The following is a 24373-nucleotide window of genomic DNA, read 5'->3' on the forward strand; positions in this document are numbered from 1 at the left end:
ATCGGCAATTATGTTTTTTACTCCAGGAACATGTCTGGCTGAGCACTTGAAGTTACATTTTGGCAGATAAAGAACAATTTATGGACTAGGCATATAATTACTTTATTTTTTGATGTACCACTGGTTAGGACCGCAACAATCGCTGCATTGTTGCACAGAAACTGTACTCTCTGAAGTTTAAATAAGGTGGCAGGTGGCAGCTGCAATCACTCTCACGAGCAATTCCTTCCACGTGATTTGCATATTCAGCTGTTTCTTGGAAAATTTCCCTTGAAACCAATGTCCATCGAAGTAAGCTCTGTAACCCTTGCCGCATGCGTCAGTCCACAATTGCAGGTCATTGTATGTGGACCTGGTCATCGTAGAATAATGAGACGCCATTCCATGATGGTAAATATTCTAGCCACCATTTGATCTTATTTTTATAAGAGTTTGATATTTTCAGTCTGTAGTGCAGGTGTTTACCACATTTTGAAAGTTCTATTGGACGTCAAAGGAAGATCCGACCGGGCCTACATACTCTAGAAATGAAGCTTAGTTTTCCTATCAGTGAAAGAACATCACGTTTAGATGAGATTTTATGCTCGACCCATTGATGAAGCTCACACAATGTTTCATAAAGGCGTTGCTCTGAAATTCATGCTTCCATTTTTATACCATCTAGAATGATGCCTAAGAATTCGATGACAGGTGTAGGGTGAATGGTTTTTCTATTGTTGATCACGAATCCCTTGGGTTTGCTGACACTTGTAATATTGTCTGAAGGTTAACTTTGCAGATATTCATGTGTGGAGGACCCCATGTGAAAAAGTCATCTAGGTAATGGAGAGGAGTGCTTCAATGCCTTTCTGCTGAATTGCAAAGTGCAAACTGTCCGTGAATTCGTTATATAAAGTGGGAGAACTATGCAAACCAAAAGGAAGAAACATATTAAACATATAACTAAGTTGTAGCTTGTCAGTGAACATATAACTAAGTTGTAGCTTGTCAGTGACTGGGTCTGTGTAGTACCAAGATGAACATATAACTAAGTTGTAGCTTGTCAGTGACTGGGTCTGTGTAGTACCAAGATGAACATATAACTAAGTTGTAGCTTGTCAGTGACTGGGTCTGTGTAGTACCAAGATGAACATATAACTAAGTTGTAGCTTGTCAGTGACTGGGTCTGAACATATAACTAAGTTGCAGCTTGTCAGTGACTGGGTCTATGTAGTACCAAGATGAACCTAATAGTTCCCAGTCTTCTTGTCTTACCAGAATATGTCTAATTGCGTCTGCAAGGTCGGATTTGGCCATTAATGTACCTTGGTCGTAATTTTTTATTAATCGATTGGCATCATTGATAGATGAATACTGACACAAAAAATCTTCGACGGGAAGTATCCAGTATCTATAGCTGTCTGGCAATCCCAACTCTAACTCTTTATCCAGTATCTATAGCTGTCTGGCAATCCCAACTCTAACTCTTTATCCAGTATCTATAGCTGTCTGGCAATCCCAACTCTAACTCTTTATCCAGTATCTATAGCTGTCTGGCAATCCCAACTCTAACTCTTTATCCAGTATCTATAGCTGTCTGGCAATCCCAACTCTAACTCTTTATCCAGTATCTATAGCTGTCTTGCAATCCCAACTCTAACTCTTTATCCAGTATCTATAGCTGTCTTGCAATCCCAACTCTAACTCTTTATCCAGTATCTATAGCTGTCTGGCAATCCCGACTCTAACTCTTTATCCAGTATCTATAGCTGTCTTGCAATCCCAACTCTAACTCTTTATCCAGTATCTATAGCTGTCTTGCAATCCCAACTCTAACTCTTTATCCAGTATCTATAGCTGTCTGGCAATCCCAACTCTAACTCTTTATCCAGTATCTATAGCTGTCTGGCAATCCCAACTCTAACTCTTTATCCAGTATCTATAGCTGTCTGGCAATCCCAACTCTAACTCTTTATCCAGTATCTATAGCTGTCTGGCAATCCCAACTCTAACTCTTTATCCAGTATCTATAGCTGTCTTGCAATCCCAACTCTAACTCTTTATCCAGTATCTATAGCTGTCTGGCAATCCCAACTCTAACTCTTTATCCAGTATCTATAGCTGTCTGGCAATCCCAACTCTAACTCTTTATCCAGTATCTATAGCTGTCTGGCAATCCCAACTCTAACTCTTTATCCAGTATCTATAGCTGTCTTGCAATCAACTAGTATTGGAATCTTTGATTTTATCAACAGCAACTGTCCTACTTGCTAGGATTGTTAAGTGATGCTGGTAAACCTGTTATGTTAGTTGGTGAGAATGGATGCGGTAAGACAGCCATTGTCAATGACAGAATAAGGACTGTCTGCTCTGGTGAAGTAGCTGAAGTATTAGCATTAACTGTACATGCCAACAGGTTAGTGTGGATACTAAATAGATGTAGATGTGTATTGAGGGGAGGGTAATAGTTGAGGGGAGGGGTTAAAGTGTATATCACATAGATGTACATGACATGCACATTGTGATAGCAATGGAGAGGAAGAGACTGAATTGTTAGCTCTTACTACCAATATAGGTTCTAACAGTTTTTATAGCAGACAGTTATATTTGAATTTTGATTGTTGTACTTGTTACTCTATTAGTATAATAGTAGTATATAAATTTACTACAGCTAGACTGCTCTGGCAGAGACTGACAGACAGACAGACAGACAGACAGACAGACAGACAGACAGACAGACATACAGATGGATGGATGGATGGACGGATGGATGGATGGATGGATGGACAGGCAGGCAGTCAGACTATAATTTGAATTTTGTCCATACTGTATAGATTTACTACAGCTAGACTACTGTGGCAGAGACTAGAGGAGAGATTGGAATGGAAACATGGCAGGACATATGTACCTAAAGGCAATAAGAAACTCATGTGCCTTGTTGATGATCTCAACCTAGCTAAGGTAATTTATAGCTTTAATAATTAAAATCACATTGTAAAAAAAAAATCATTTTGATTTTGTTCTTGTCTTAAAGTTTTGTATCTCACCCAATTCATGGAACTTCTTGATGTCTGGTTTAAGTGACATGCTTAAAATGTTATAGGGTAGGTTGGTATACAGGTACAGATAGACTGTAAGTTGTAAGTATTACATAGAAATTCACTATCAGACTCTTTTACAAAATGTCTTTTTAACTTAGTTTTAAAGATCTGATTTGACACAATATCATGTATATCCCAATGCAAATCATCCCCCAAAAAAAGATATCTACAGCCAAAACTTGGTTAATCTGTCATAAGATAGGATGAATATTTTACATTTTGTGTGTGATGGTGAGCAGCTTCAGGTTCACAAATTTAAATTTTAAATTTTAAGTCTTTAAATTCGTAAATTCAGGAATAGTACTTTGTCCATATGGCCCTCACTTTTAAGTAGTTTTCCTTTCTAGATAAAAAAATGAAGACATTTTTTTTAAATGTTTGAAATACATTTGAATAAATAACCAACTGCAAATATCTCAACTGTATCAATTAGAAACTATTACTTGCTTTCTCTAACATCTCTCCTGGGTATCTCACTTCTCTTTGTCAAACATAGACTTGACTGTGATAGCGTATATGTTCATAATGTTTGTTTGTTTGTTATTAAAGGTGGATGCATCAGGTAGTCAGTCGGCCTGCGAAATGGTACGTCAACATATTGACTGTGGTGGTGTGTATGATCCTGACAAGAGAGCATGGAGAACTGTTAAGAATGTTACCTATGTGACTACATTGAATCCTGACTTATCAGCCAGTGTACCCAAACCAAGCCAACGTTTACTCAGACATTTTGCAGTGCTAGGATGTCCATTCCCAAAGTAAGGTCATATCAAAGTAATATACCTTGTAAATAATCCACATATCAGTAGTTTGTTTTGTTTTGTTATTTAGTTTTTTCTCTGTATTGACTCCTCTGACTCAATAACTTGACATCGTCTGGTAGAGTTATCAACTTGGGGGATTATTCAATAACTTGACATCGTCTGGTAGAGTTATCAACTTAGGGGATTATTCAATAACTTGACATCGTCTGGTAGAGTTATCAACTTAGGGGATTATTCAATAACTTGACATCGTCTGGTAGAGTTATCAACTTAGGGGATTATTCAATAACTTGACATCGTCTGGTAGAGTTATCAACTTAGGGGATTATTCAATAACTTGACATCGTCTGGTAGAGTTATCAACTTAGGGGATTATTCAATAACTTGACATCGTCTGGTAGAGTTATCAACTTAGGGGATTATTCAATAACTTGACATCGTCTGGTAGAGTTATCAACTTAGGGGATTATTCAATAACTTGACATCGTCTGGTAGAGTTATCAACTTAGGGGATTATTCAATAACTTGACATCGTCTGGTAGAGTTATCAACTTAGGGGATTATTCAATAACTTGACATTGTCTGGTAGAGTTATCAACTTGGGGGATTATTCAATAACTTGACATCGTCTGGTAGAGTTATCAACTTGGGGGATTATTCAATAACTTGACATCGTCTGGTAGAGTTATCAACTTAGGGGATTATTCAATAACTTTACATCGTCTGGTAGAGTTATCAACTTAGGGGATTATTCAATAACTTGACATCGTCTGGTAGAGTTATCAACTTAGGGGATTATTCACTAACTTGACATCGTCTGGTAGAGTTATCAACTTAGGGGATTATTCACTAACTTGACATCGTCTGGTAGAGTTATCAACTTGGGGGATTATTCAATAACTTTACATCGTCTGGTAGAGTTATCAACTTAGGGGATTATTCAATAACTTGACATCGTCTGGTAGAGTTATCAACTTAGGGGATTATTCAATAACTTTACATCGTCTGGTAGAGTTATCACTTTACATCGTCTGGTAGAGTTATCAACTTAGGGGATTATTCAATAACTTTACATCGTCTGGTAGAGTTATCAACTTAGGGGATTATTCAATAACTTGACATCGTCTGGTAGAGTTATCAACTTAGGGGATTATTCAATAACTTGACATCGTCTGGTAGAGTTATCAACTTAGGGGATTATTCAATAACTTGACATCGTCTGGTAGAGTTATCAACTTAGGGGATTATTCAATAACTTGACATCGTCTGGTAGAGTTATCAACTTAGGGGATTATTCAATAACTTGACATCGTCTGGTAGAGTTATCAACTTAGGGGATTATTCAATAACTTGACATCGTCTGGTAGAGTTATCAACTTAGGGGATTATTCAATAACTTGACATCGTCTGGTAGAGTTATCAACTTAGGGGATTATTCACTAACTTGACATCGTCTGGTAGAGTTATCAACTTAGGGGATTATTCAATAACTTGACATCGTCTGGTAGAGTTATCAACTTAGGGGATTATTCAATAACTTTACATCATCTGGTAGAGTTATCAACTTAGGGGATTATTCAATAACTTGACATCGTCTGGTAGAGTTATCAACTTAGGGGATTATCAATAACTTTACATCGTCTGGTAGAGTTATCAACTTGGGGGATTATTCAATAACTTGACATCGTCTGGTAGAGTTATCAACTTAGGGGAGAATAATAATAGTCACTAAGATAGAATGAAAACAAAACACTGATATTTGATTGCCCTTTGTAGATATTATTGACTTCTCTATAAAACTCAGTGACTGCTCAGTGACTCTGCAAACTTGGTAATTTTCATTGATTTCCCTAGCTCAGTGACTGTTCACTGACACATTTAGTACCTGTTCATGTACTTTCCTCCTTAAGTCACCATTCAATGACCCTTAACTCAATGAGAATTCATTCACTGAAGTCACTAGTTTATTGTCGCAACTTAGTAACTTTGTAGTGGTTATCGATTGATAGCATCCATCAACTTACTAGTTTAGTGGTAATGATTTTCTTCAACTGATAAATTTACCATGTGAGTTGATTATTTATTTTGCAGTACAACTGAAACCCATACTATATTTTCGACATTGTTAAACACTCATTTCTTGACTCCACAAACATCATCTACCACTGGTATCAGAGAAAAGGTAAGATATGTATTGCACAACTGGTGACAAAAGTTTGACTCTACAGTTCCTACTAGGGGTGGGGATGGGGTGGGATGGAATTCTTGTCTGTCATTGTTGGTGTTTATTCTTTGTTCTACAAAATTACTGTCAATAAAAATAATCAATATGTCTTTCCATCATTTCATGATGAAATATGATGTCAAATGTTACTAACAGCAACTGCATACATGATACTGATGCACGGCACGTCAGACTACCCAAAATGCAGTATGATTTGTATGCGAGGAGATCAAAGGCGCGGCGCTGTCACATATGCACGTTGTTGTTGGTTCTACACATGTATTACGTTGTGTCACTTTTGAAGAAAATTTCTGATGGCTATCGCGTCGTCCCTGCTGTCCCATAGTAATCATTAAAAAGAAATAAAATTTACTCAGTCCTGAATTTATTTGTCTCTTTCTTTTTGCTCAAAAGCCAGGGTTTAGCACACATAATTTACGGAGCGGTGGTGCATGCTCGTAATAGCGTAGCGTACGTGGATCTAAGTTTATCTGCTCTCTGCATAGTCTTGCTGCTAGACGTTCGGGCTTTCTTCAATGCTATAACTATAAGCGAACGAAGTTCGCATGTGAGGGCTTGCCCGAACAGTCTAGCGAATGTCATTTTCAGACCGGACATTCCATTGAGATTACGATAAGCGGTGGGTTGGGCCATATATGCATATATATACTTTTAATATATTCAATCTCTGCATGCAGGTGTTGACAAACACATTTATGTCATTACTATGTCTTATCAGTTTATGGTAATTGTGTTTGATGAGTGTGTAGACGTTGTCATTCACACATTTTAGTTAACGCATTGGTGGTTATTTTTACAAGCCCCTCCTTAAGATGAATATGCATGAAAATTTAGCTATTGTCCTCTGTTTGTGCTTGTCGCTAATACGGTTCTCTGATTGGCAGTTATTTATATCCTGATGACATTCGCTAGACCTCGGATGTTCCATCCTCGATAGCGTTGTTCAGGCTGTGTGTCGTATTTTATCGGAAGAACATCCGAGGGCTAGCTGATAGACTACTCTCTGCATAGCGTCCGGGCATACACCGTTTACTTACTGTGGTTTGCGACCCTGTCGTATCAAAATCACAGTTTAGACTATTAAAAGTACAAACATCTATTCACAGTTATAATTGTATTGGCTGAATTTCATTTCTCCGGGTTGATTGCTCGAAAGTTAGAGCGTAATTACCGATGTGTTTACACTACTGTACAAAACACGCGGCATGTGTGATGATGGCGCATGGCGTCCGGGGATGGCTTATGCACCGTGCAAGTCACTTAAGGATTTACAACCCAGCCATCCCACAATCGCAATCAATATACTAGTAGTACAAATACATTACATTTACTTACAGTTATAAATTTTATTTGTCTCATTTCTCACTCAAAGGCCAGAATATAATATTAGTACATGATACAATTTACCGAGTGACAGCATTACAAGCATATGCGGTGTACACGTAACTTGACTATATGTTGTGCCTAGCGTGATACGCGTTACGCCGTCCATGTGCACCACCGCGGCACCGATTGTCCATAGAAAACACAGATAAAGATTTACAACCCTGCTGCTTACTGTCTCATATTTACAATTAATAAAACTACACAAACATTTATTCACGGTTACGAATTTATTTTCTCTCGAAAGCCATAGTTTGTTACATCACATAATTCACCGATTTTTGGGGATAAATGCTTTGTATAGAACATACCTGTTGACGATTTACGAACCTGCTGCTGTCCCATAGTTGTCATACATGGTGACATAACATTTTCGAAAATTCTATGTGACTGCAGGACTACGTTCAAATCCTATCTCCGTCAAGGAATTCACTACATGCCTAGGCACCCAGTATATCATTCGATTCGTATTCACACGTACTACAATCCTTCGTTCATGAATTTTGAAAAACGTAGAGACAGACAACTTTAAAATGTGACAAAAATCCAAAAATTTGTGAATTTTCAGGAAAATTAGTCTAAAAATGACAATAAATGCACAAATACAAATGTGCAAGCGTAGTTTGTTTTCATTTCAGCTGATTGTCACATGTAGTGGCTTTTCCGACAACATCATAAGTTTATGAATTAAGAGAATCGAAAAAACACCTGAATTTGCCCAAAAATGGCATTTTATTAATATTACTGTGGTATACGATAGAAATGTCGTAGGAAAAAAATTCAAAAAGTACTAAAAATAGCAGAATTTCGATTTCCAGAAATGACTTGTTGTGAACTTCCGCCCTCTGCTACGCTTCTAAGCATTGCATGTAGATATAGGGAAGATATGAGATTTAAGATGGTGTCTTCTGAAGGTATCTGCGAGCATACAAATCGCATTGCATGATGGTCTAGCTCACTTGTCGTGTAATGTCAAGAGTGTACTACAATGGGCTATTGTGTACACCGCTGATGATGCTGATGTCAGGGGTGTACTACAATGGGCTATTGTGTACACTGCTGATGATACTGATGTCAGGAGTGTACTACAATGGGCTATTGTGTACACTGCTGATGATATTGATGTCAGGGGTGTACTACAATGGGCTATTGTGTACACTGCTGATGATACTGATGTCAGGGGTGTACTACAATGGGCTATTGTGTACACTGCTGATGATACTGATGTCAGGGGTGTACTACAATGGGCTATTGTGTACACCCCTGATGATACTGATGTCAGGGGTGTACTACAATGGGCTATTGTGTACACTGCTAATGATATTGATGTGATGTGATTCACTTCCAAGAAACATTTTGACTCTTTGAGTAGACATCTTTGACTTTGTGAGTAGATATATTCATTACTAAGGAATGAAGCCAAAATTGAGGAGCATTCATTTCATCATTTTAGTTCTCTCACAATTGTTATCATTATATCTCTATGGTACAAATGTAGACTGCTCTTTGTTTACTGTCAATTTTATCCATTGTCATGACAATCAGATACTTCATTCTGAGTTCAAAGAAGAGGAGCAATTAAGGGAACTACTGTCTGTGATTGTCAAGGTAACAATTGAAGTACAGGACAAGATGAGGACCATGTTTTTACCAACAGCAGAACGTTGTCATTATATTTTTACTATGAGAGACATGATGACAATATTTAGGTAGGTTGTAACTCAGCAAACACCATTATTTGGTAGGTTGTAACTTAGGTTACATAATTACCAGTATATATAGTTCACTGGCCATGTACCATATAGCTGTCAAATGGGTATATATTCAGTTTTGATATTAATATAACAGAACCCCACGGCCTCGAAATGGATGGTAGGGCATACAGAAGTTATTTTCATGAGTGATTTCATCAGAATAAACTGAATCACAAGTGAAAATAGCTTGTGTATACATGCCCTACCATCCATTGTCAGGCTGTGGGGTTCTGTTATTATTACATAAAATTATGTACACCAAACTTCATAATTCAGAAAAGGACAAACATCACTGTGTTAGTGATTTAGGTCACCCAACATCAGCTAGTAACATATTGACGCTGTTCTATTGTTATGCAAATTTGCTGTTTATGCTGTAAAAAGTAAGTTCGTCAATGTTTGCAAGAGAATAAGCATATTTCTAAATTAGCTCGCCAAATCTTTTGAAAACCGACTGGAAGGTACACTTACTTGTCTAGTAGAATTAATAGTTTCATTATTCTATCCTTCATTTTCTAATCACTATCAATAGCGTTGGCATTCACATCCGGTTTGCTGGCAGCTGACACAAATCTGTGTAACTGTGCTGTGTAAAGCTGCAGATGCGTGACGACAGCGAATTTAGCGAATCTTGCTTTTCCTGGTCAGATATTAGTTTAAAATGACCTACCTGTACAGTAGTGAATTTACTTTAAAATGTTTGATAGAAGTGTATAATTATCCAATGGAAACGTTTAAAATACCAGATACCTTTGATATATTAGTAAACATCAAGATCGATTATGTTTACATACAGAAAGTAGTTGAAGTGTTGTTTACTTGTTTGCTGTGAAACTAATTTGCATAGTTATTTGATAGGTAATCAACTAATTTGCATAGTTATTTGATACTTCAGAACTTGCGATGGTCAAAAAAAAGGCAGAAGTACTTTATGAACCAAAAAAAAAAATTTCAAAAAGTCTGTCACAACCTAAAAGAGACATATGTACTTAAAAACAAAATGAATTTATTTGCTTATTTTCATCAGGGATTGGTTTTGTTGTAGGATCTATTTTATCTCAATTAATTTCATTTGCATAGCTAAAAGTGAAAATGCTGGCTTTATTTTTGACTGTACATCAACGTACACAATGGTATATATGTAATAATTTCCAGTATGTATGTTCACTGGCCATGTAGCTTACAAATGGCTATTTATTTATTTTTGATATATATTTATTATGATATATATGTAGAGACTGGACATGATGTAGTGATTACATTGCAGTGTATGTAGAGACTGGACATGATGTAGTGATTACATTGCAGTGTATGTAGAGACTGGACATGATGTAGTGATTACATTGCAGTGTATATACAGACTGGACATGATGTAGTGATTACATTGCAGTGTATGTAGAGACTGGACATGATGTAGTGATTACATTGCAGCGTATATACAGACTGGACATGATGTAGTGATTACATTGCTGTGCATGTAGAGACTGGACATGATGTAGTGATTACATTGCAGTGTATATAGAGACTGGACATGATGTAGTGATAACATTGCAGTGTATGTAGAGACTGGACATGATGTAGTGATTACATTGCAGTGTATGTAGAGACTGGACATGATGTAGTGATTACATTGCAGTGCATGTAGAGACTGGACATGATGTAGTGATTACATTGCAGTGTATGTACAGACTGGACATGATGTAGTGATTACATTGCAGCGTATACACAGACTGGACATGATGTAGTGATTACATTGCAGCGTATCCACAGACTGGACATGATGTAGTGATTACATTGCAGCGTATGTACAGACTGGACATGATGTAGTGATTACATTGCAGCGTATACACAGACTGGACATGATGTACTGATTACCTTTTTTCACATTGGGGATTTTTTTCACCATTCATTGAGTTATTATGTGTATGTATTCTTTCTGTAGGAACCTGTGTTTATCTTTGAAACCAAGATGTAGTAAAGAGAATTTGTTGTTGCTATGGCGACATGAATGTACATGGATTTATGGTGAGCGATGTGTGAATTCAGTGGATCATGATAGATACCAACTAGCCTTTGTAACTGCAGCCAGAAAATTATTCAACAATGAAGAATTGGTGAGTAGATTCAATTTACATGGTTGAAAAATATGTCAATATTACATTGACTGCTGTGGTGTAAATAAGTTACAATTTTAAAATAAAGTGATGATCATAATTATAATCATGATATCCGTACTTCTAATCACTTTATTGAGTTTTTCCTTTTAAAACCTTTCCACTGTGGGATCATTAAGATATCAGTACCATTCAACTCCTTTTTCAATGATTGTGTTTGATGTCAACATATATGTCAAATCCAACCACTGGTTTACATCTGGTAGATGATCAGAATTCTAACTAATCACACCATCCGTATCAAATTCTTACCACAACTAAATGTCTGTATCAACAGTTACAAATTGTGGTGGATCCCCAACAGCCATTATTCAGTAATCTAGTGGAGCAGGATAGTGGCATTGTAATGGCTGGTGTCCATAGACCATCATCATCTGCCAGTGCTGTGGGTAGTGAAGAAGACTCTACTGACCAATACCAACCATGTTGGCAGGAGGATAAACTACGTTTCCTGGTAGAACATGCATTGGAAGAATACAACAAGACCCATCCCAGAATGAAATTAGCATTATATAGAGTAGGTCATATTATTGGATTACTTAGTTAATACTAAGTGTTATGGATCATAACAATACTTTATAACAATACAGCTGGCAAGACTTGGCTATGTAATGGCATATGTGATACAGCTGGCTAAATTTGGCTATGTAATGGATATATACAGCTGGCTAAATTTGGCTATGTAATGGCATATATGATACAGCTAGCTTAGTTTGGCTATGTAATGGATATATACAGCTGACTAATCTTGGCTATGTAATGGCATATATGATACAGCTAGCTTAGGTTGGCTATGTAATGGATATATAATACTGCTGGCTAAATTTGGCTATGTAATGGATATATACAGCTGGCTAAACTTGGCTATGTAATGGCATATGTGATACAGCTGGCTAAATTTGGCTATGTAATGGCATATATAATACTGCTGGCTAAATTTGGCTATGTAATGGATATATACAGCTGGCTAAACTTGGCTATGTAATGGCATATGTGATACAGCTGGCTAAATTTGGCTATGTAATGGATATATAATACTGCTGGCTAAATTTGGCTATGTAATGGATATATACAGCTGGCTAAACTTGGCTATGTAATGGCATATGTGATACAGCTGGCTAAATTTGGCTATGTAATGGATATATACAGTTGGCTAAACTTGGCTATGTAATGGCATATATGATACAGCTAGCTTAGGTTGGCTATGTAATGGATATATACAGCTGACTAATCTTGGCTATGTAATGGCATATGTGATACAGCTGGCTAAATTTGGCTATGTAATGGATATATAATACTGCTGGCTAAATTTGGCTATGTAATGGATATATACAGCTGGCTAAACTTGGCTATGTAATGGCATATATGATACAGCTGGCTAAACTTGGCTATGTAATGGATATATACAGCTGACTAATCTTGGCTATGTAATGGCATATATGATACAGCTGGCTAAACTTGGCTATGTAATGGATATATACAGCTGACTAAACTTGGCTATGTAATGGATATATACAGCTGACTAAATTTGGCTATGTAATGGCATATATGATACAGCTGGCTTAGGTTGGCTATGTAATGGATATATACAGCTGGCTAATCTTGGCTATGTAATGGCATAATTATATGATACAGCTAGCTTAGGTTGGCTATGTAATGGATATATACAGCTGACTAAACTTGGCTATGTAATGGCATATATGATACAGCTGACTAAACTTGGCTATGTAATGGCATATATAATACTGCTGGCTTAGGTTGGCTATGTAATGGATATATACAGCTGACTAAACTTGGCTATGTAATGGCATATATAATACTGCTGGCTTAGGTTGGCTATGTAATGGATATATACAGCTGGCTAAACTTGGCTATGTAATGGATATATACAGCTGACTAAATTTGGCTATGTAATGGCATATGTGATACAGCTGGCTAAACTTGGCTATGTAATGGATATATACAGCTGGCTAAACTTGGCTATGTAATGGCATATATGATACAGCTGGCTAAACTTGGCTATGTAATGGATATATACAGCTGGCTAAACTTGGCTATGTAATGGCATATATGATACAGCTGGCTAAACTTGGCTATGTAATGGATATATACAGCTGGCTAAACTTGGCTATGTAATGGATATATATGATACAGCTGGCTAAACTTGGCTATGTAATGGATATATAATACTGCTGGCTAAACTTGGCTATGTAATGGATATATACAGCTGACTAAACTTGGCTATGTAATGGATATATACAGCTGACTAAACTTGGCTATGTAATGGCATATATGATACAGCTGGCTAAACTTGGCTATGTAATGGATATATAATACTGCTGGCTAAACTTGGCTATGTAATGGATATATACAGCTGGCTAAACTTGGCTATGTAATGACATATATGATACTGCTGGCTTAGGTTGGCTATGTAATGGATATATGGATCAGAAAGTGGTGATGGTTTATGAAGAAAACAACATTTGCTGCCTTGACTTTTAACAAAGTGATGGTTGTATTTTTCAGGGCTTGAAATTAACAGTAGTTCTGTATCCACAGACTACCAATTCTTGTCATGGGGTTACCATAGTCCTGTATCCACAGACTACCAATTCTTGTCATGGGGTTACCATAGTCCTGTATCCACAGACTACCAATTCTTGTCATGGGGTTACCATAGTCCTGTATCCACAGACTACCTATTCTTGTCATGGGGTTACCATAGTCCTGTATCCACAGACTACCAATTCTTGTCATGGGGTTACCATAGTCCTGTATCCACAGACTACCAATTCTTGTCATGGGGTTACCATAGTCCTGTATCCACAGACTACCAATTCTTGTCATGGGGTTACCATAGTCCTGTATCCACAGACTACCAATTCTTGTCATGGGGTTACCATAGTCCTGTATCCACAGACTACCAATTCTTGTCATGGGGTTACCATAGTCCTGTATCCACAGACTACCAATTCTTGTCATGGGGTTACCATAGTCCTGTATCCACAGACTACCAATTCTTGTCATGGGGTTACCATAGTCCTGTATCCACAGACTACCTATTCTTGTCATGGGGTTACCATAATTGTCATCTAGTAGCCCATTCAAGCTACCACTGATTATGCAATGATTAAAAGGAAGGAAGATTTACAGACATGAAAATATCTCAGTGACACACATATTTCCAAAAAGATGAACTCTGTTTTCAGTTCAGGAATATAAGACAATTTATTGGTCTCCATCCTTGATTGCAATTACATAGCCAACTTTCTATAGGACTACCAAAGAAAAAGTTAATTTCGAACCCAGCAGTTCACATGATTGCATGTACTGGGTTAGTCAATACATTGGCAAGGATATAAATTTCATTCTGAAATACCTACTGTACAATATTATATCACCAAGTACTCATACACAGTGTAAGTTACCATGTTATTCCCAAAATTGTATATTACCATACCATGTTGATTGTGTATATTGTGTGTATTTTGTATCTCTCCATACCAGGAAACCATAGAGACAGTATGTCGTGTAGCACGTACCATTCATTCACCACATAAAGTTGGTCATCAACTGTTAGTGGCAGAAGGCAGTCCTGGATTAGCATCTATCATGACTAAGCTGGCGGCTAATCTCTGTGGATACACAGTCTTTAATATAAATCCATCACCAGTCACATCCAGTGTGGAATACAAAATGGACCAATTTAAATCCGATTTAGTGTCAGCATATACAAGAACTGCCATCAAGGTAGGTTTACCTCACCATGTATCCTGAAAGGTAATTAGATATTATTCCCCAGTCATTTTCTTTATTCAGCCAAGGAAAGTATGAATGACCTAAGGGCCCTTGTCACTTTGAATTGCTAGATGAGTAGTGACAACCATTAGGTCACAAGTATGAATGACCTAAGGGCCCTTGTCACTTTGAATCGCTAGATGAGTAGTGGCAAGGCCCCTTAGGTCACAAGTATTTTCCAGCTGAATGAACAAAACTATCCTGGAATAACATAATTATATCATTGCCAGTATTATATATAAAGAAATCCGGGAAAGTAATGGAAATTTGGAGCATTTTGACTCATATTTTGAACACAGCAGAACCAATGATGTAGACGCATTGTCTTCACATAAATGCACATTGTTGTGACATAGAACAATCACAGTATATATTCCATTTTTTTTAACCTGGCTTGCACATGGTATAATGGTATTTAAAGTTAAAGCAAGTCTACCAACCACATACATGTACATCAAGATATAGTACTTAAAGGTGAACTAAGTCTACCAACCACATACATGTACATCAAGATATAGTACTTAAAGGTGAACTAAGTCTACCAACCACATACATGTACATCAAGATATAGTACTTAAAGGTGAACTAAGTCTACCAACCACATACATGTACATCAAGATATAGTACTTAAAGGTGAACTAAGTCTACCAACCACATACATGTACATCAAGATATAGTACTTAAAGGTGAACTAAGTCTACCAACCACATACATGTACATCAAGATATAGTACTTAAAGGTGAACTAAGTCTACCAACCACATACATGTACATCAAGATATAGTACTTAAAGGTGAACTAAGTCTACCAACCATATACATGTACATCAAGATATAGTACTTAAAGGTGAACCAAGTCTACCAACCACATACATGTACATCAAGATATAGTACTTAAAGGTGAACTAAGTCTACCAACCACATACATGTACATCAAGATATAGTACTTAAAGGTGAACTAAGTCTACCAACCACATACATGTACATCAAGATATAGTACTTAAAGGTGAACTAAGTCTACCAACCACACACATCAAGATATGGTATTTACAAAGGTGAACCAAGTCTACCAACCACATATGTATACATCACCTTTAGAATATGATATCCTAAATAATCACTTTCAAAGTCCTTGAGAGATGGCAATCCTTGAGAAATGGCATTCCTTGAGAGAGATGGCAATCCTTGAGAGATGGCATTCCTTGAGAGAGATGGCAATCCTTGAGAGATGGCAATCCTTGAGAGAGATGGCATTCCTTGAGAGAGATGGCAATCCTTGAGAGAGATGGCATTCCTTGAGAGATGGCATTCCTTGAGAGATGGCAATCCTTGAGAGATGGCAATCCTTGAGAGATGGCAATCCTTGAGAGATGGCATTCCTTGAGAGGTGGCATTCCTTGAGAGAGATGGCAATCCTTGAGAGATGGCAATCCTTGAGAGATGGCAGTCCTTGAGAGATGGCATTCCTTGAGAGATGGCAATCCTTGAGAGAGATGGCAATCCTTGAGAGATGGCATTCCTTGAGAGATGGCATTCCTTGAGAGAGATGGCAATCCTTGAGAGATGGCATTCCTTGAGAGATGGCATTCGTTGACAGAGATGGCAATCTTTGAGAGATGGCATTCCTTGAGAGAGATGGCATTCCTTGAGAGATGGCATTCCTTGAGAGAGATGGCAATCCTTGAGAGAGATGGCAAACCTTGAGAGATGGCATTCCTTGAGAGATGGCATTCCTTGAGAGAGATGGCATTCCTTGAGAGAGATGGCATTCCTTGAGAGAGATGGCAATCTTTGAGAGATGGCATTCCTTGAGAGATGGCATTCCTGGAGAGAGATGGCAATCCTTGAGAGATGGCATTCCTTGAGAGATGGCAATCCTTGACAGAGATGGCAATCCTTGAGAGAGATGGCATTCCTTGAGAGAGATGGCAATCCTTGAGAAAGATGGCATTCCTTGAGAGAGATGGCAATCCTTGAGAGATGGCAATCCTTGAGAGAGATGGCATTCCTTGAGAGATGGCATTCCTTGAGAGATGGCAATCCTTGAGAGATGGCAATCCTTAAGAGATGGCAATCCTTGAGAGAGATGGCAATCCTTGACAGAGATGGCATTCCTTGAGAGAGATGGCAATCCTTGAGAGATGGCAATCCTTGAGAGATGGCATTCCTTGAGAGAGATGGCAATCCTTAAGAGATGGCAATCCTTGAGAGAGATGGCAATCCTTAAGAGAAGGCAATCCTTGAGAGATGGCATTCCTTGAGAGATGGCAATCCTTGAGAGATGGCATTCCTTGAGAGAGATGGCAATCCTTAAGAGATGGCAATCCTTGAGAGAGATGGCAATCCTTGAGAGAGATGGCAATCCTTGAGAGATGGCAATCCTTGAGAGATGGCATTCCTTGAGAGAGATGGCAATCCTTGAGAGATGGCAATCTTTGAGAGATGGCAATCCTTGAGAGATGGCATTCCTTGAGAGAGATGGCAATCCTTGAGAGATGGCATTCCTTGAGAGAGATGGCAATCCTTGAGAGATGGCAATCCTTGAGAGAGATGGCAATCCTTGAGAGATGGCAATCCTTGAGAGATGGCATTCCTTGAGAAAGATGGCAATCCTTGAGAGATGGCAATCCTTGAGAGAGATGGCAATCCTTGAGAGAGATGGGAATCCTTGAGAGAGATGGGAATCCTTGAGAGAGATGGGAATCCTTGAGAGATGGCAATCCTTGAGAGATGGCATTCCTTGAGAGAGATGGCAATCCTTGAGAGATGGCATTCCTTGAGAGAGATGGCATTCCTTGAGAGAGATGGCAATCCTTGAGAGAGATGGCAATCCTTGAGAGAGATGGCAATCCTTGAGAGATGGCAATCCTTGAGAGATGGCATTCCTTGAGAGAGATGGCAATCCTTAAGAGATGGCAATCCTTGAGAGAGATGGCAATCCTTGAGAGAGATGGCAATCCTTGAGAGAGATGGCAATCCTTGAGAGATGGCAATCCTTGAGAGATGGCATTCCTTGAGAGATGGCAATCCTTGAGAGATGGCATTCCTTGAGAGAGATGGCAATCCTTGAGAGAGATGGCATTCCTTGAGAGAGATGGCAATCCTTGAGAGATGGCAATCCTTGAGAGATGGCATTCCTTGAGAGAGATGGCAATCCTTGAGAGATGGCAATCTTTGAGAGATGACATTCCTTGAGAGAGATGGCAATCCTTGAGAGATGGCAATCCTTGAGAGATGGCATTCCTTGAGAGAGATGGCAATCCTTGAGAGATGGCATTCCTTGAGAGAGATGGCAATCCTTGAGAGATGGCATTCCTTGAGAGAGATGGCAATCCTTGAGAGATGGCAATCCTTGAGTTGAGAGAGATGGCAATCCTTGAGAGATGGCAATCCTTGAGAGATGGCATTCCTTGAGAGAGATGGCAATCCTTGAGAGAGATGGCAATCCTTGAGAGAGATGGCATTCCTTGAGAGAGATGGCAATCCTTGAGAGAGATGGCAATCCTTGAGAGAGATGGCAATCCTTGAGAGAGATGGCATTCCTTGAGAGAGATAGTAATCCCCCTGAACATTCTGAATTGGGAATTAGTGCAACTACATTTACCTCACTGTCATTTACAGCTGAGCATGCTCAGTTAGGATTAGTTAGTTTAATAGTTAGCTCAGGCTATCGTGAGATATAATGTGAATGCATATACCTCAGTACTCTATAAGTTGCATTAAAATGTTGCAGCCAGAATTATTACATGTTTGAAGTATCACGTTCATATCATTCAACTTCTACAGGAATTACATTGGTTGCGTGTGCATCAATGTGTTATTTATAAGATTTTAGTTTTTATATTTTTTATGCTTGTTTTGTATTTTAAGCAGGTCTGATCACAGTGTCTGTGGATTTTAGTCCTGTACAATAGGTGGCACACCATCTAGAGGATTACAAGCTGTCAGACATGAAGGATGCGTACTAACTACTACTACTACTATAATATTATTTGATATTATTATTATTAACTTGATTGTATTACAGGGTGAAAAAGTATTGCTTCTAATGAATGAAGATGAACTTCTAGATGAAGACTTCTTGATTTATGTTGGAGAATTTATAGAGAATGGTTCAATTACACATTTATTTTCATCAGAAGAACAAACAACCATAATTAATTCCATCCGAACAGAAGTGACTGCTGCTGGTTTAACTTACACTAGAGAGGTAGCATGGAACTACTTCCTCAAGTAAGTAAACAAATCACTTACAAAATAAAAAGAAAATAAATTATATTTATGGTTAAAGGAATAAAATGTATATGAGATGAAGTAAACATTGTGAAATAGTCCATTGTGTTGTAACAAGTACAGTGGACAAACCACATCAATTGATGATCTGTTGTGACAAGTACAGTGGACAAACCACATCAATTTGATAATATGTTGTGACAAGTACAGTGGACAAACCACATCAATTTGATAATATGTTGTGACAAGTACAGTGGACAAACCACATCAATTTGATAATATGTTGTGACAAGTACAGTGGACAAACCACATCAATTTGATAATATGTTGTGACAAGTACAGTGGACAAACCACATCAATTTGATAATATGTTGTGACAAGTACAGTGGACAAACCACATCAATTTGATAATATGTTGAGACAAGTACAGTGGACAAACCACATCAATTTGATAATATGTTGTGACAAGTACAGTGGACAAACCACATCAATTTGATAATATGTTGTGACAAGTACAGTGGACAAACCACATCAATTTGATAATATGTTGTGACAAGTACAGTGGACAAACCACATCAATTTGATAATATGTTGTGACAAGTACAGTGGACAAACCACATCAATTTGATAATATGTTGTGACAAGTACAGTGGACAAACCACATCAATTTGATAATCGTTTGTGACAAGTACAGTGGACAAACCATATCAATTAATAATATGTTGTGACAAGTACAGTGGACAAACCATATCCATTGATAATCTTTCATGACATCTTTCATGACAAGTGTCCTCAGATTTAAGTTTTGTCTTGACTATCACCTCAGTCAAATCTGCCAATCTTGAACTATGATTATAAGAAAATCTGTCTGATATAACATACTTGATTTATTTCTGTTTTGCTCTAACTGTCTTTGTGTAGGACTGTGAGAAATAACTTCCGTGTAATGCTGACTTCATCTAGTGGGAGTACATCATTCCAAAGACGATGTCGTGAATATCCAACAGTTACCAACCATCTCAAGATTATGTGGCTACCACACTGGTCTAAAGACAAACTAATCAGTCATGCTTTCTACCATCTCAGAGGTAATTTAAACATATTTACTAATACACGTATCAAAAAACAGACCAATAGTAAGTGAAACATCATCAACTACGTGAACATGGCTAACTGAACTCTATCACTGGAACGTAAAGTACCCAGTACTTGAAATACTACAGAAACTGTTGAATGTTTATAGTGTAGCATAGCATAGTTTAGCGTAGTGTAGTGTAGCACAGTGCAGTACAATGCAGTGTAGTGTAATATTTTCTGTTTGTATTTGTCTGTTATGTAAAAAATTTTGCTGTCTTGTGGTATATTTTTGTTCTTCTCTGGACTATGGGTCTGTAATAAAGTTTAAATAATAATAATAATAATAATAATAATGTAGTGTAGTGTTGTGCAGTGTAGTGTAGCACAGCACAGCACAGCACAGCACAGTACAGGATACAGGATCAGGATACCACATGACATGACCTATGTCAATAACACTCAAGCCTGTATGAAAACAATGTGTTATATATTTTATTTGAATGAAATTTAAGTTTAATAATACATACAACTGTTACATACATACATATATACTGAAGCTGTTACAAACATGGAAAGTAAACAAATGAGCTCAGTCCTGTTTCAACTGAATATGTGGTATATCTAATGGCTATATATGTCTCTGGCATGGCTCAATGAAAGTATTTTATTCATGGTTGACACAATGTGTCAGTTTTAAACCATTTTTATAGTTTATTTATTTATTTATTTATTTTTTTATTCAATCTTTTAATGCTTTTTTTATCTTGTGAAGCGCATTGAGATTTGTATGCAATTATATATATAAAAGAAATATAAAGAAATAAATAGTAGTAGTAGTAGTAGTAGTAGTAGTAGTAGTAGTAGTAGTAGTAGTAGTAGTAGTAGTAGTAGTAGTAGTAGTCGTCGTCGTCGTCGTCGTCGTCATCGTACGTCGTCGTCGTATACCTCAGTCCTGTTTCAACTGGATATGTGATATGTCTAATACCTCAGTCCTGTTTCAACTGGATATGTGGTATGTCTAATACCTCAGTCCTGTTTCAACTGGATATGTGGTATGTCTAATACCTCAGTACTGTTTCAACTGGATATGTGGTATGTCTAATACCTCAGTCCTGTTTCAACTGGGTATGTGGTATGTCTAATACCTCAGTCCTGTTTCAACTGGATATGTGGTATGTCTAATACCTCAGTCCTGTTTCAACTGGATATGTGGTATGTCTAATACCTCAGTCCTGTTTCAACTGGATATGTGGTATGTCTAATACCTCAGTCCTGTTTCAACTGGATATGTGGTACATGTATGTCTAATACCTCAGTACTGTTTCAACTGGGTATGTGGTATGTCTAATACCTCAGTCCTGTTTCAACTGGATATGTGGTATGTCTAATACCTCAGTACTGTTTCAACTGGATATGTGGTATGTCTAATACCTCAGTACTGTTTCAACTGGAAAAGTTTCAGTTTCAAATGTTTCAGACAATGATAATTTAGACCCAGCACCTGTCGGCAGAGGGCTTGGCAGAGGAATGGGTCGTGGTAGGGGATGTGGGCATGGCAGGGGGGCGTGGCAATGGACGGGGGCGAGGCAGGGGACGTACTGGAGCTCAAAGGAGAACACCTCCCCCCCCCCCCCATAGGTTGGAATTGTTCTGAAATATCATTTCTTTGTGAAATCATATTTGTCTGCCCTTATATATTTTTTTTAGATGTGTAAACATGAATAAATGATAAATAACAATTCTCCTGGGGGGTCAGGATATACGTCACATTACCCTTGGGATCTTAGGGTTCAAAGGGTTAAGGTTTAGGTTGATTCTTCTCCATCATCTCATCACCTTTTTTTATTTTCATCTTCTCCAAAAGCGACAGAATACTTTGATATTTGGTCTGCATGTTCCTTTGGGAGGCTATTCAAATTAGTGCATGCCAAGTTGATCAGTGCCATTTCCAGCTTTTATAAATGTTTTGTCAGAAATGATATTTTCAACTTCTTCTCTTATACTTCTTGTCAGATTGCTTTGATATCTGGCTGTAGATGTGCACAGGGTAGTTTACTGAGATTTGTTAATTTCAAGTCAGTACATGTTCTTTTCTATTGTTTGTGAATTTTTGTTTGTATTTTATGAAATATGTAAATTAGATGCATGCTCATTTTGACCGATGCCATATTTGAAATCAGCCCACTAGACTGAAGTAAACAGGCACGTTTCAAAAGACACCTTAACAGCAGACAACAAGCAATGTAATATGCTATAGAATTCTATGCATCCTGTGCCGTTGGTGACAAATGTCTGTGTTCCACCCTTCAGCCTAAACCCGAATTCTGCACCCTATGTCCTACAGAATAGTACATTCTATGAAACAAGATGGTGTTAAGATAGAATGTGCTGAGGTCTAGGTGAACAAAAGGTTTTAGCCTGATAAATGATAAAAGAGGACTTGAATGATCATAACTTAGGCTAGATAGGGTTTGTAACATTCTACTTTATTTATAAATCGACTTTTAATATCGATTAGACCTCTAAATTTGGCTCAGGCAGTCCATATGTGTCCCGGGCATCAGGGTTCTCCACAGTTAGGACAGGCCAAAATAGCATGGCCCACAATGCCTTCATGGCCTCCCACATCCTGTGATCGTATTCAGTGAGCTCAAAATCAGAGCTGCTTACACAACAGCAGCTTCACTGATGTAAAAATGAACAATGAACCATAAAAATCTCATTGTGAAAAGAACAATGTAGATGATCTTTATAATTACAAGAATGACAAATCTTCCACTATTTACAAAGACTTAGTATGAACTGGGTACATCAAATCAATGCCTGCACGAAGGCTATGTGATGTGTGAATAGACATGTGTATTCTTCAATGTAGTGAAAAGAGTTTAAAAGACTAATGAACCTTTGGATAAAATGGCAATGTTATCTCCAATTACCAGTTTCATGTTCAATTTTACCCTGAAAACACTTTTAGTTTGAAGTTTGACATCATACGGTTATATCGTACAACAGTGATGAAAGAGCATGGATTTTTCAATATGGCAGCTGTGACGTCAAAAACTATCATGAGTTTTTGGAGTCCTCAATAGTAAAGTATAGTAAGCCTCGCATTTCACATGATTTCGAACAAACACGTTGCCCTCATGTAGCTGTACACAAACTTTTAAGCTTTTTAAAAGTCTATTTTATCTGTGGACATTTAGATTGAAATAACTTCAGCTTTCCTAAGGAAAATAATTGAAAACACTTTCTTACTGGTGCTAATAGTTTGGAGTGAGTAATAAATTGGTCTTTAACTTTCCTTTGGCCATACATACTACTTGTTTGTTATTGTGATGTACTTTGGTTTTCTCATTAAGTTACTCATGAATATTAATTGTATTTTTTATGTAAATATATGCTAATTTATTCTAATGAGTAATCTCCTAGCAACAAATCCTGCAGAGAACCGTGTAATATATGTGGTAGCCTGCAAATTTGTGCAATGTCTGAAACAGAGCTACAAAACTGCGTAGTGGAAAAGATGAACAATAGCACCACTTCTACACATTACAAAAAAAAATTAAAAGATTTTAAAAAACAGCGGAGCTGTTCTGACCGATAGGTTACTTGTTTATGTCTAATACTCATTTTTATTATCCATCAGATTTATCACAGATAACATATGTACAGAAAGAGAATCTAGCCCACTTGTTAGCTACAATGCATATAGCAATACGACATCTTGATGGCCGAGAAAGAGATGCTGGCAGTTATCATCATCTCACCAATACCTCCTATGAAAAGTTTATTGAAAGGTAACAAATCAATTTAAGGATCTGTAGGGCTAGCTTTGACAGGACTTGTTTGTAGGGTAAGATTTGTAAG

The 24373-nt window shown here is 37.5% G+C and overlaps 1 protein-coding gene across 1 annotated transcript in view; it reads left to right on the forward strand.

The window, feature by feature from the left end:
- The window catches only part of LOC144444417 (uncharacterized), a 237286-nt gene that overhangs the window by 128299 nt on the left and 84614 nt on the right, over positions 1-24373 (forward strand). Inside the window, exons 57-67 of the mRNA XM_078133829.1 lie at positions 2235-2395; positions 2814-2940; positions 3630-3838; positions 5936-6026; positions 9018-9181; positions 11169-11340; positions 11678-11917; positions 14908-15150; positions 19224-19429; positions 20351-20517; positions 24153-24303. Of these exons, the coding sequence (XP_077989955.1) occupies positions 2235-2395; positions 2814-2940; positions 3630-3838; positions 5936-6026; positions 9018-9181; positions 11169-11340; positions 11678-11917; positions 14908-15150; positions 19224-19429; positions 20351-20517; positions 24153-24303 (1931 nt within the window). The remainder of the gene's footprint in view (positions 1-2234; positions 2396-2813; positions 2941-3629; positions 3839-5935; positions 6027-9017; positions 9182-11168; positions 11341-11677; positions 11918-14907; positions 15151-19223; positions 19430-20350; positions 20518-24152; positions 24304-24373) is intronic.

This window comes from Glandiceps talaboti, chromosome 13, assembly GCF_964340395.1.
Source record: "Glandiceps talaboti chromosome 13, keGlaTala1.1, whole genome shotgun sequence".
In the NCBI taxonomy this organism is placed as follows: Eukaryota; Metazoa; Hemichordata; class Enteropneusta; family Spengelidae; genus Glandiceps; species Glandiceps talaboti.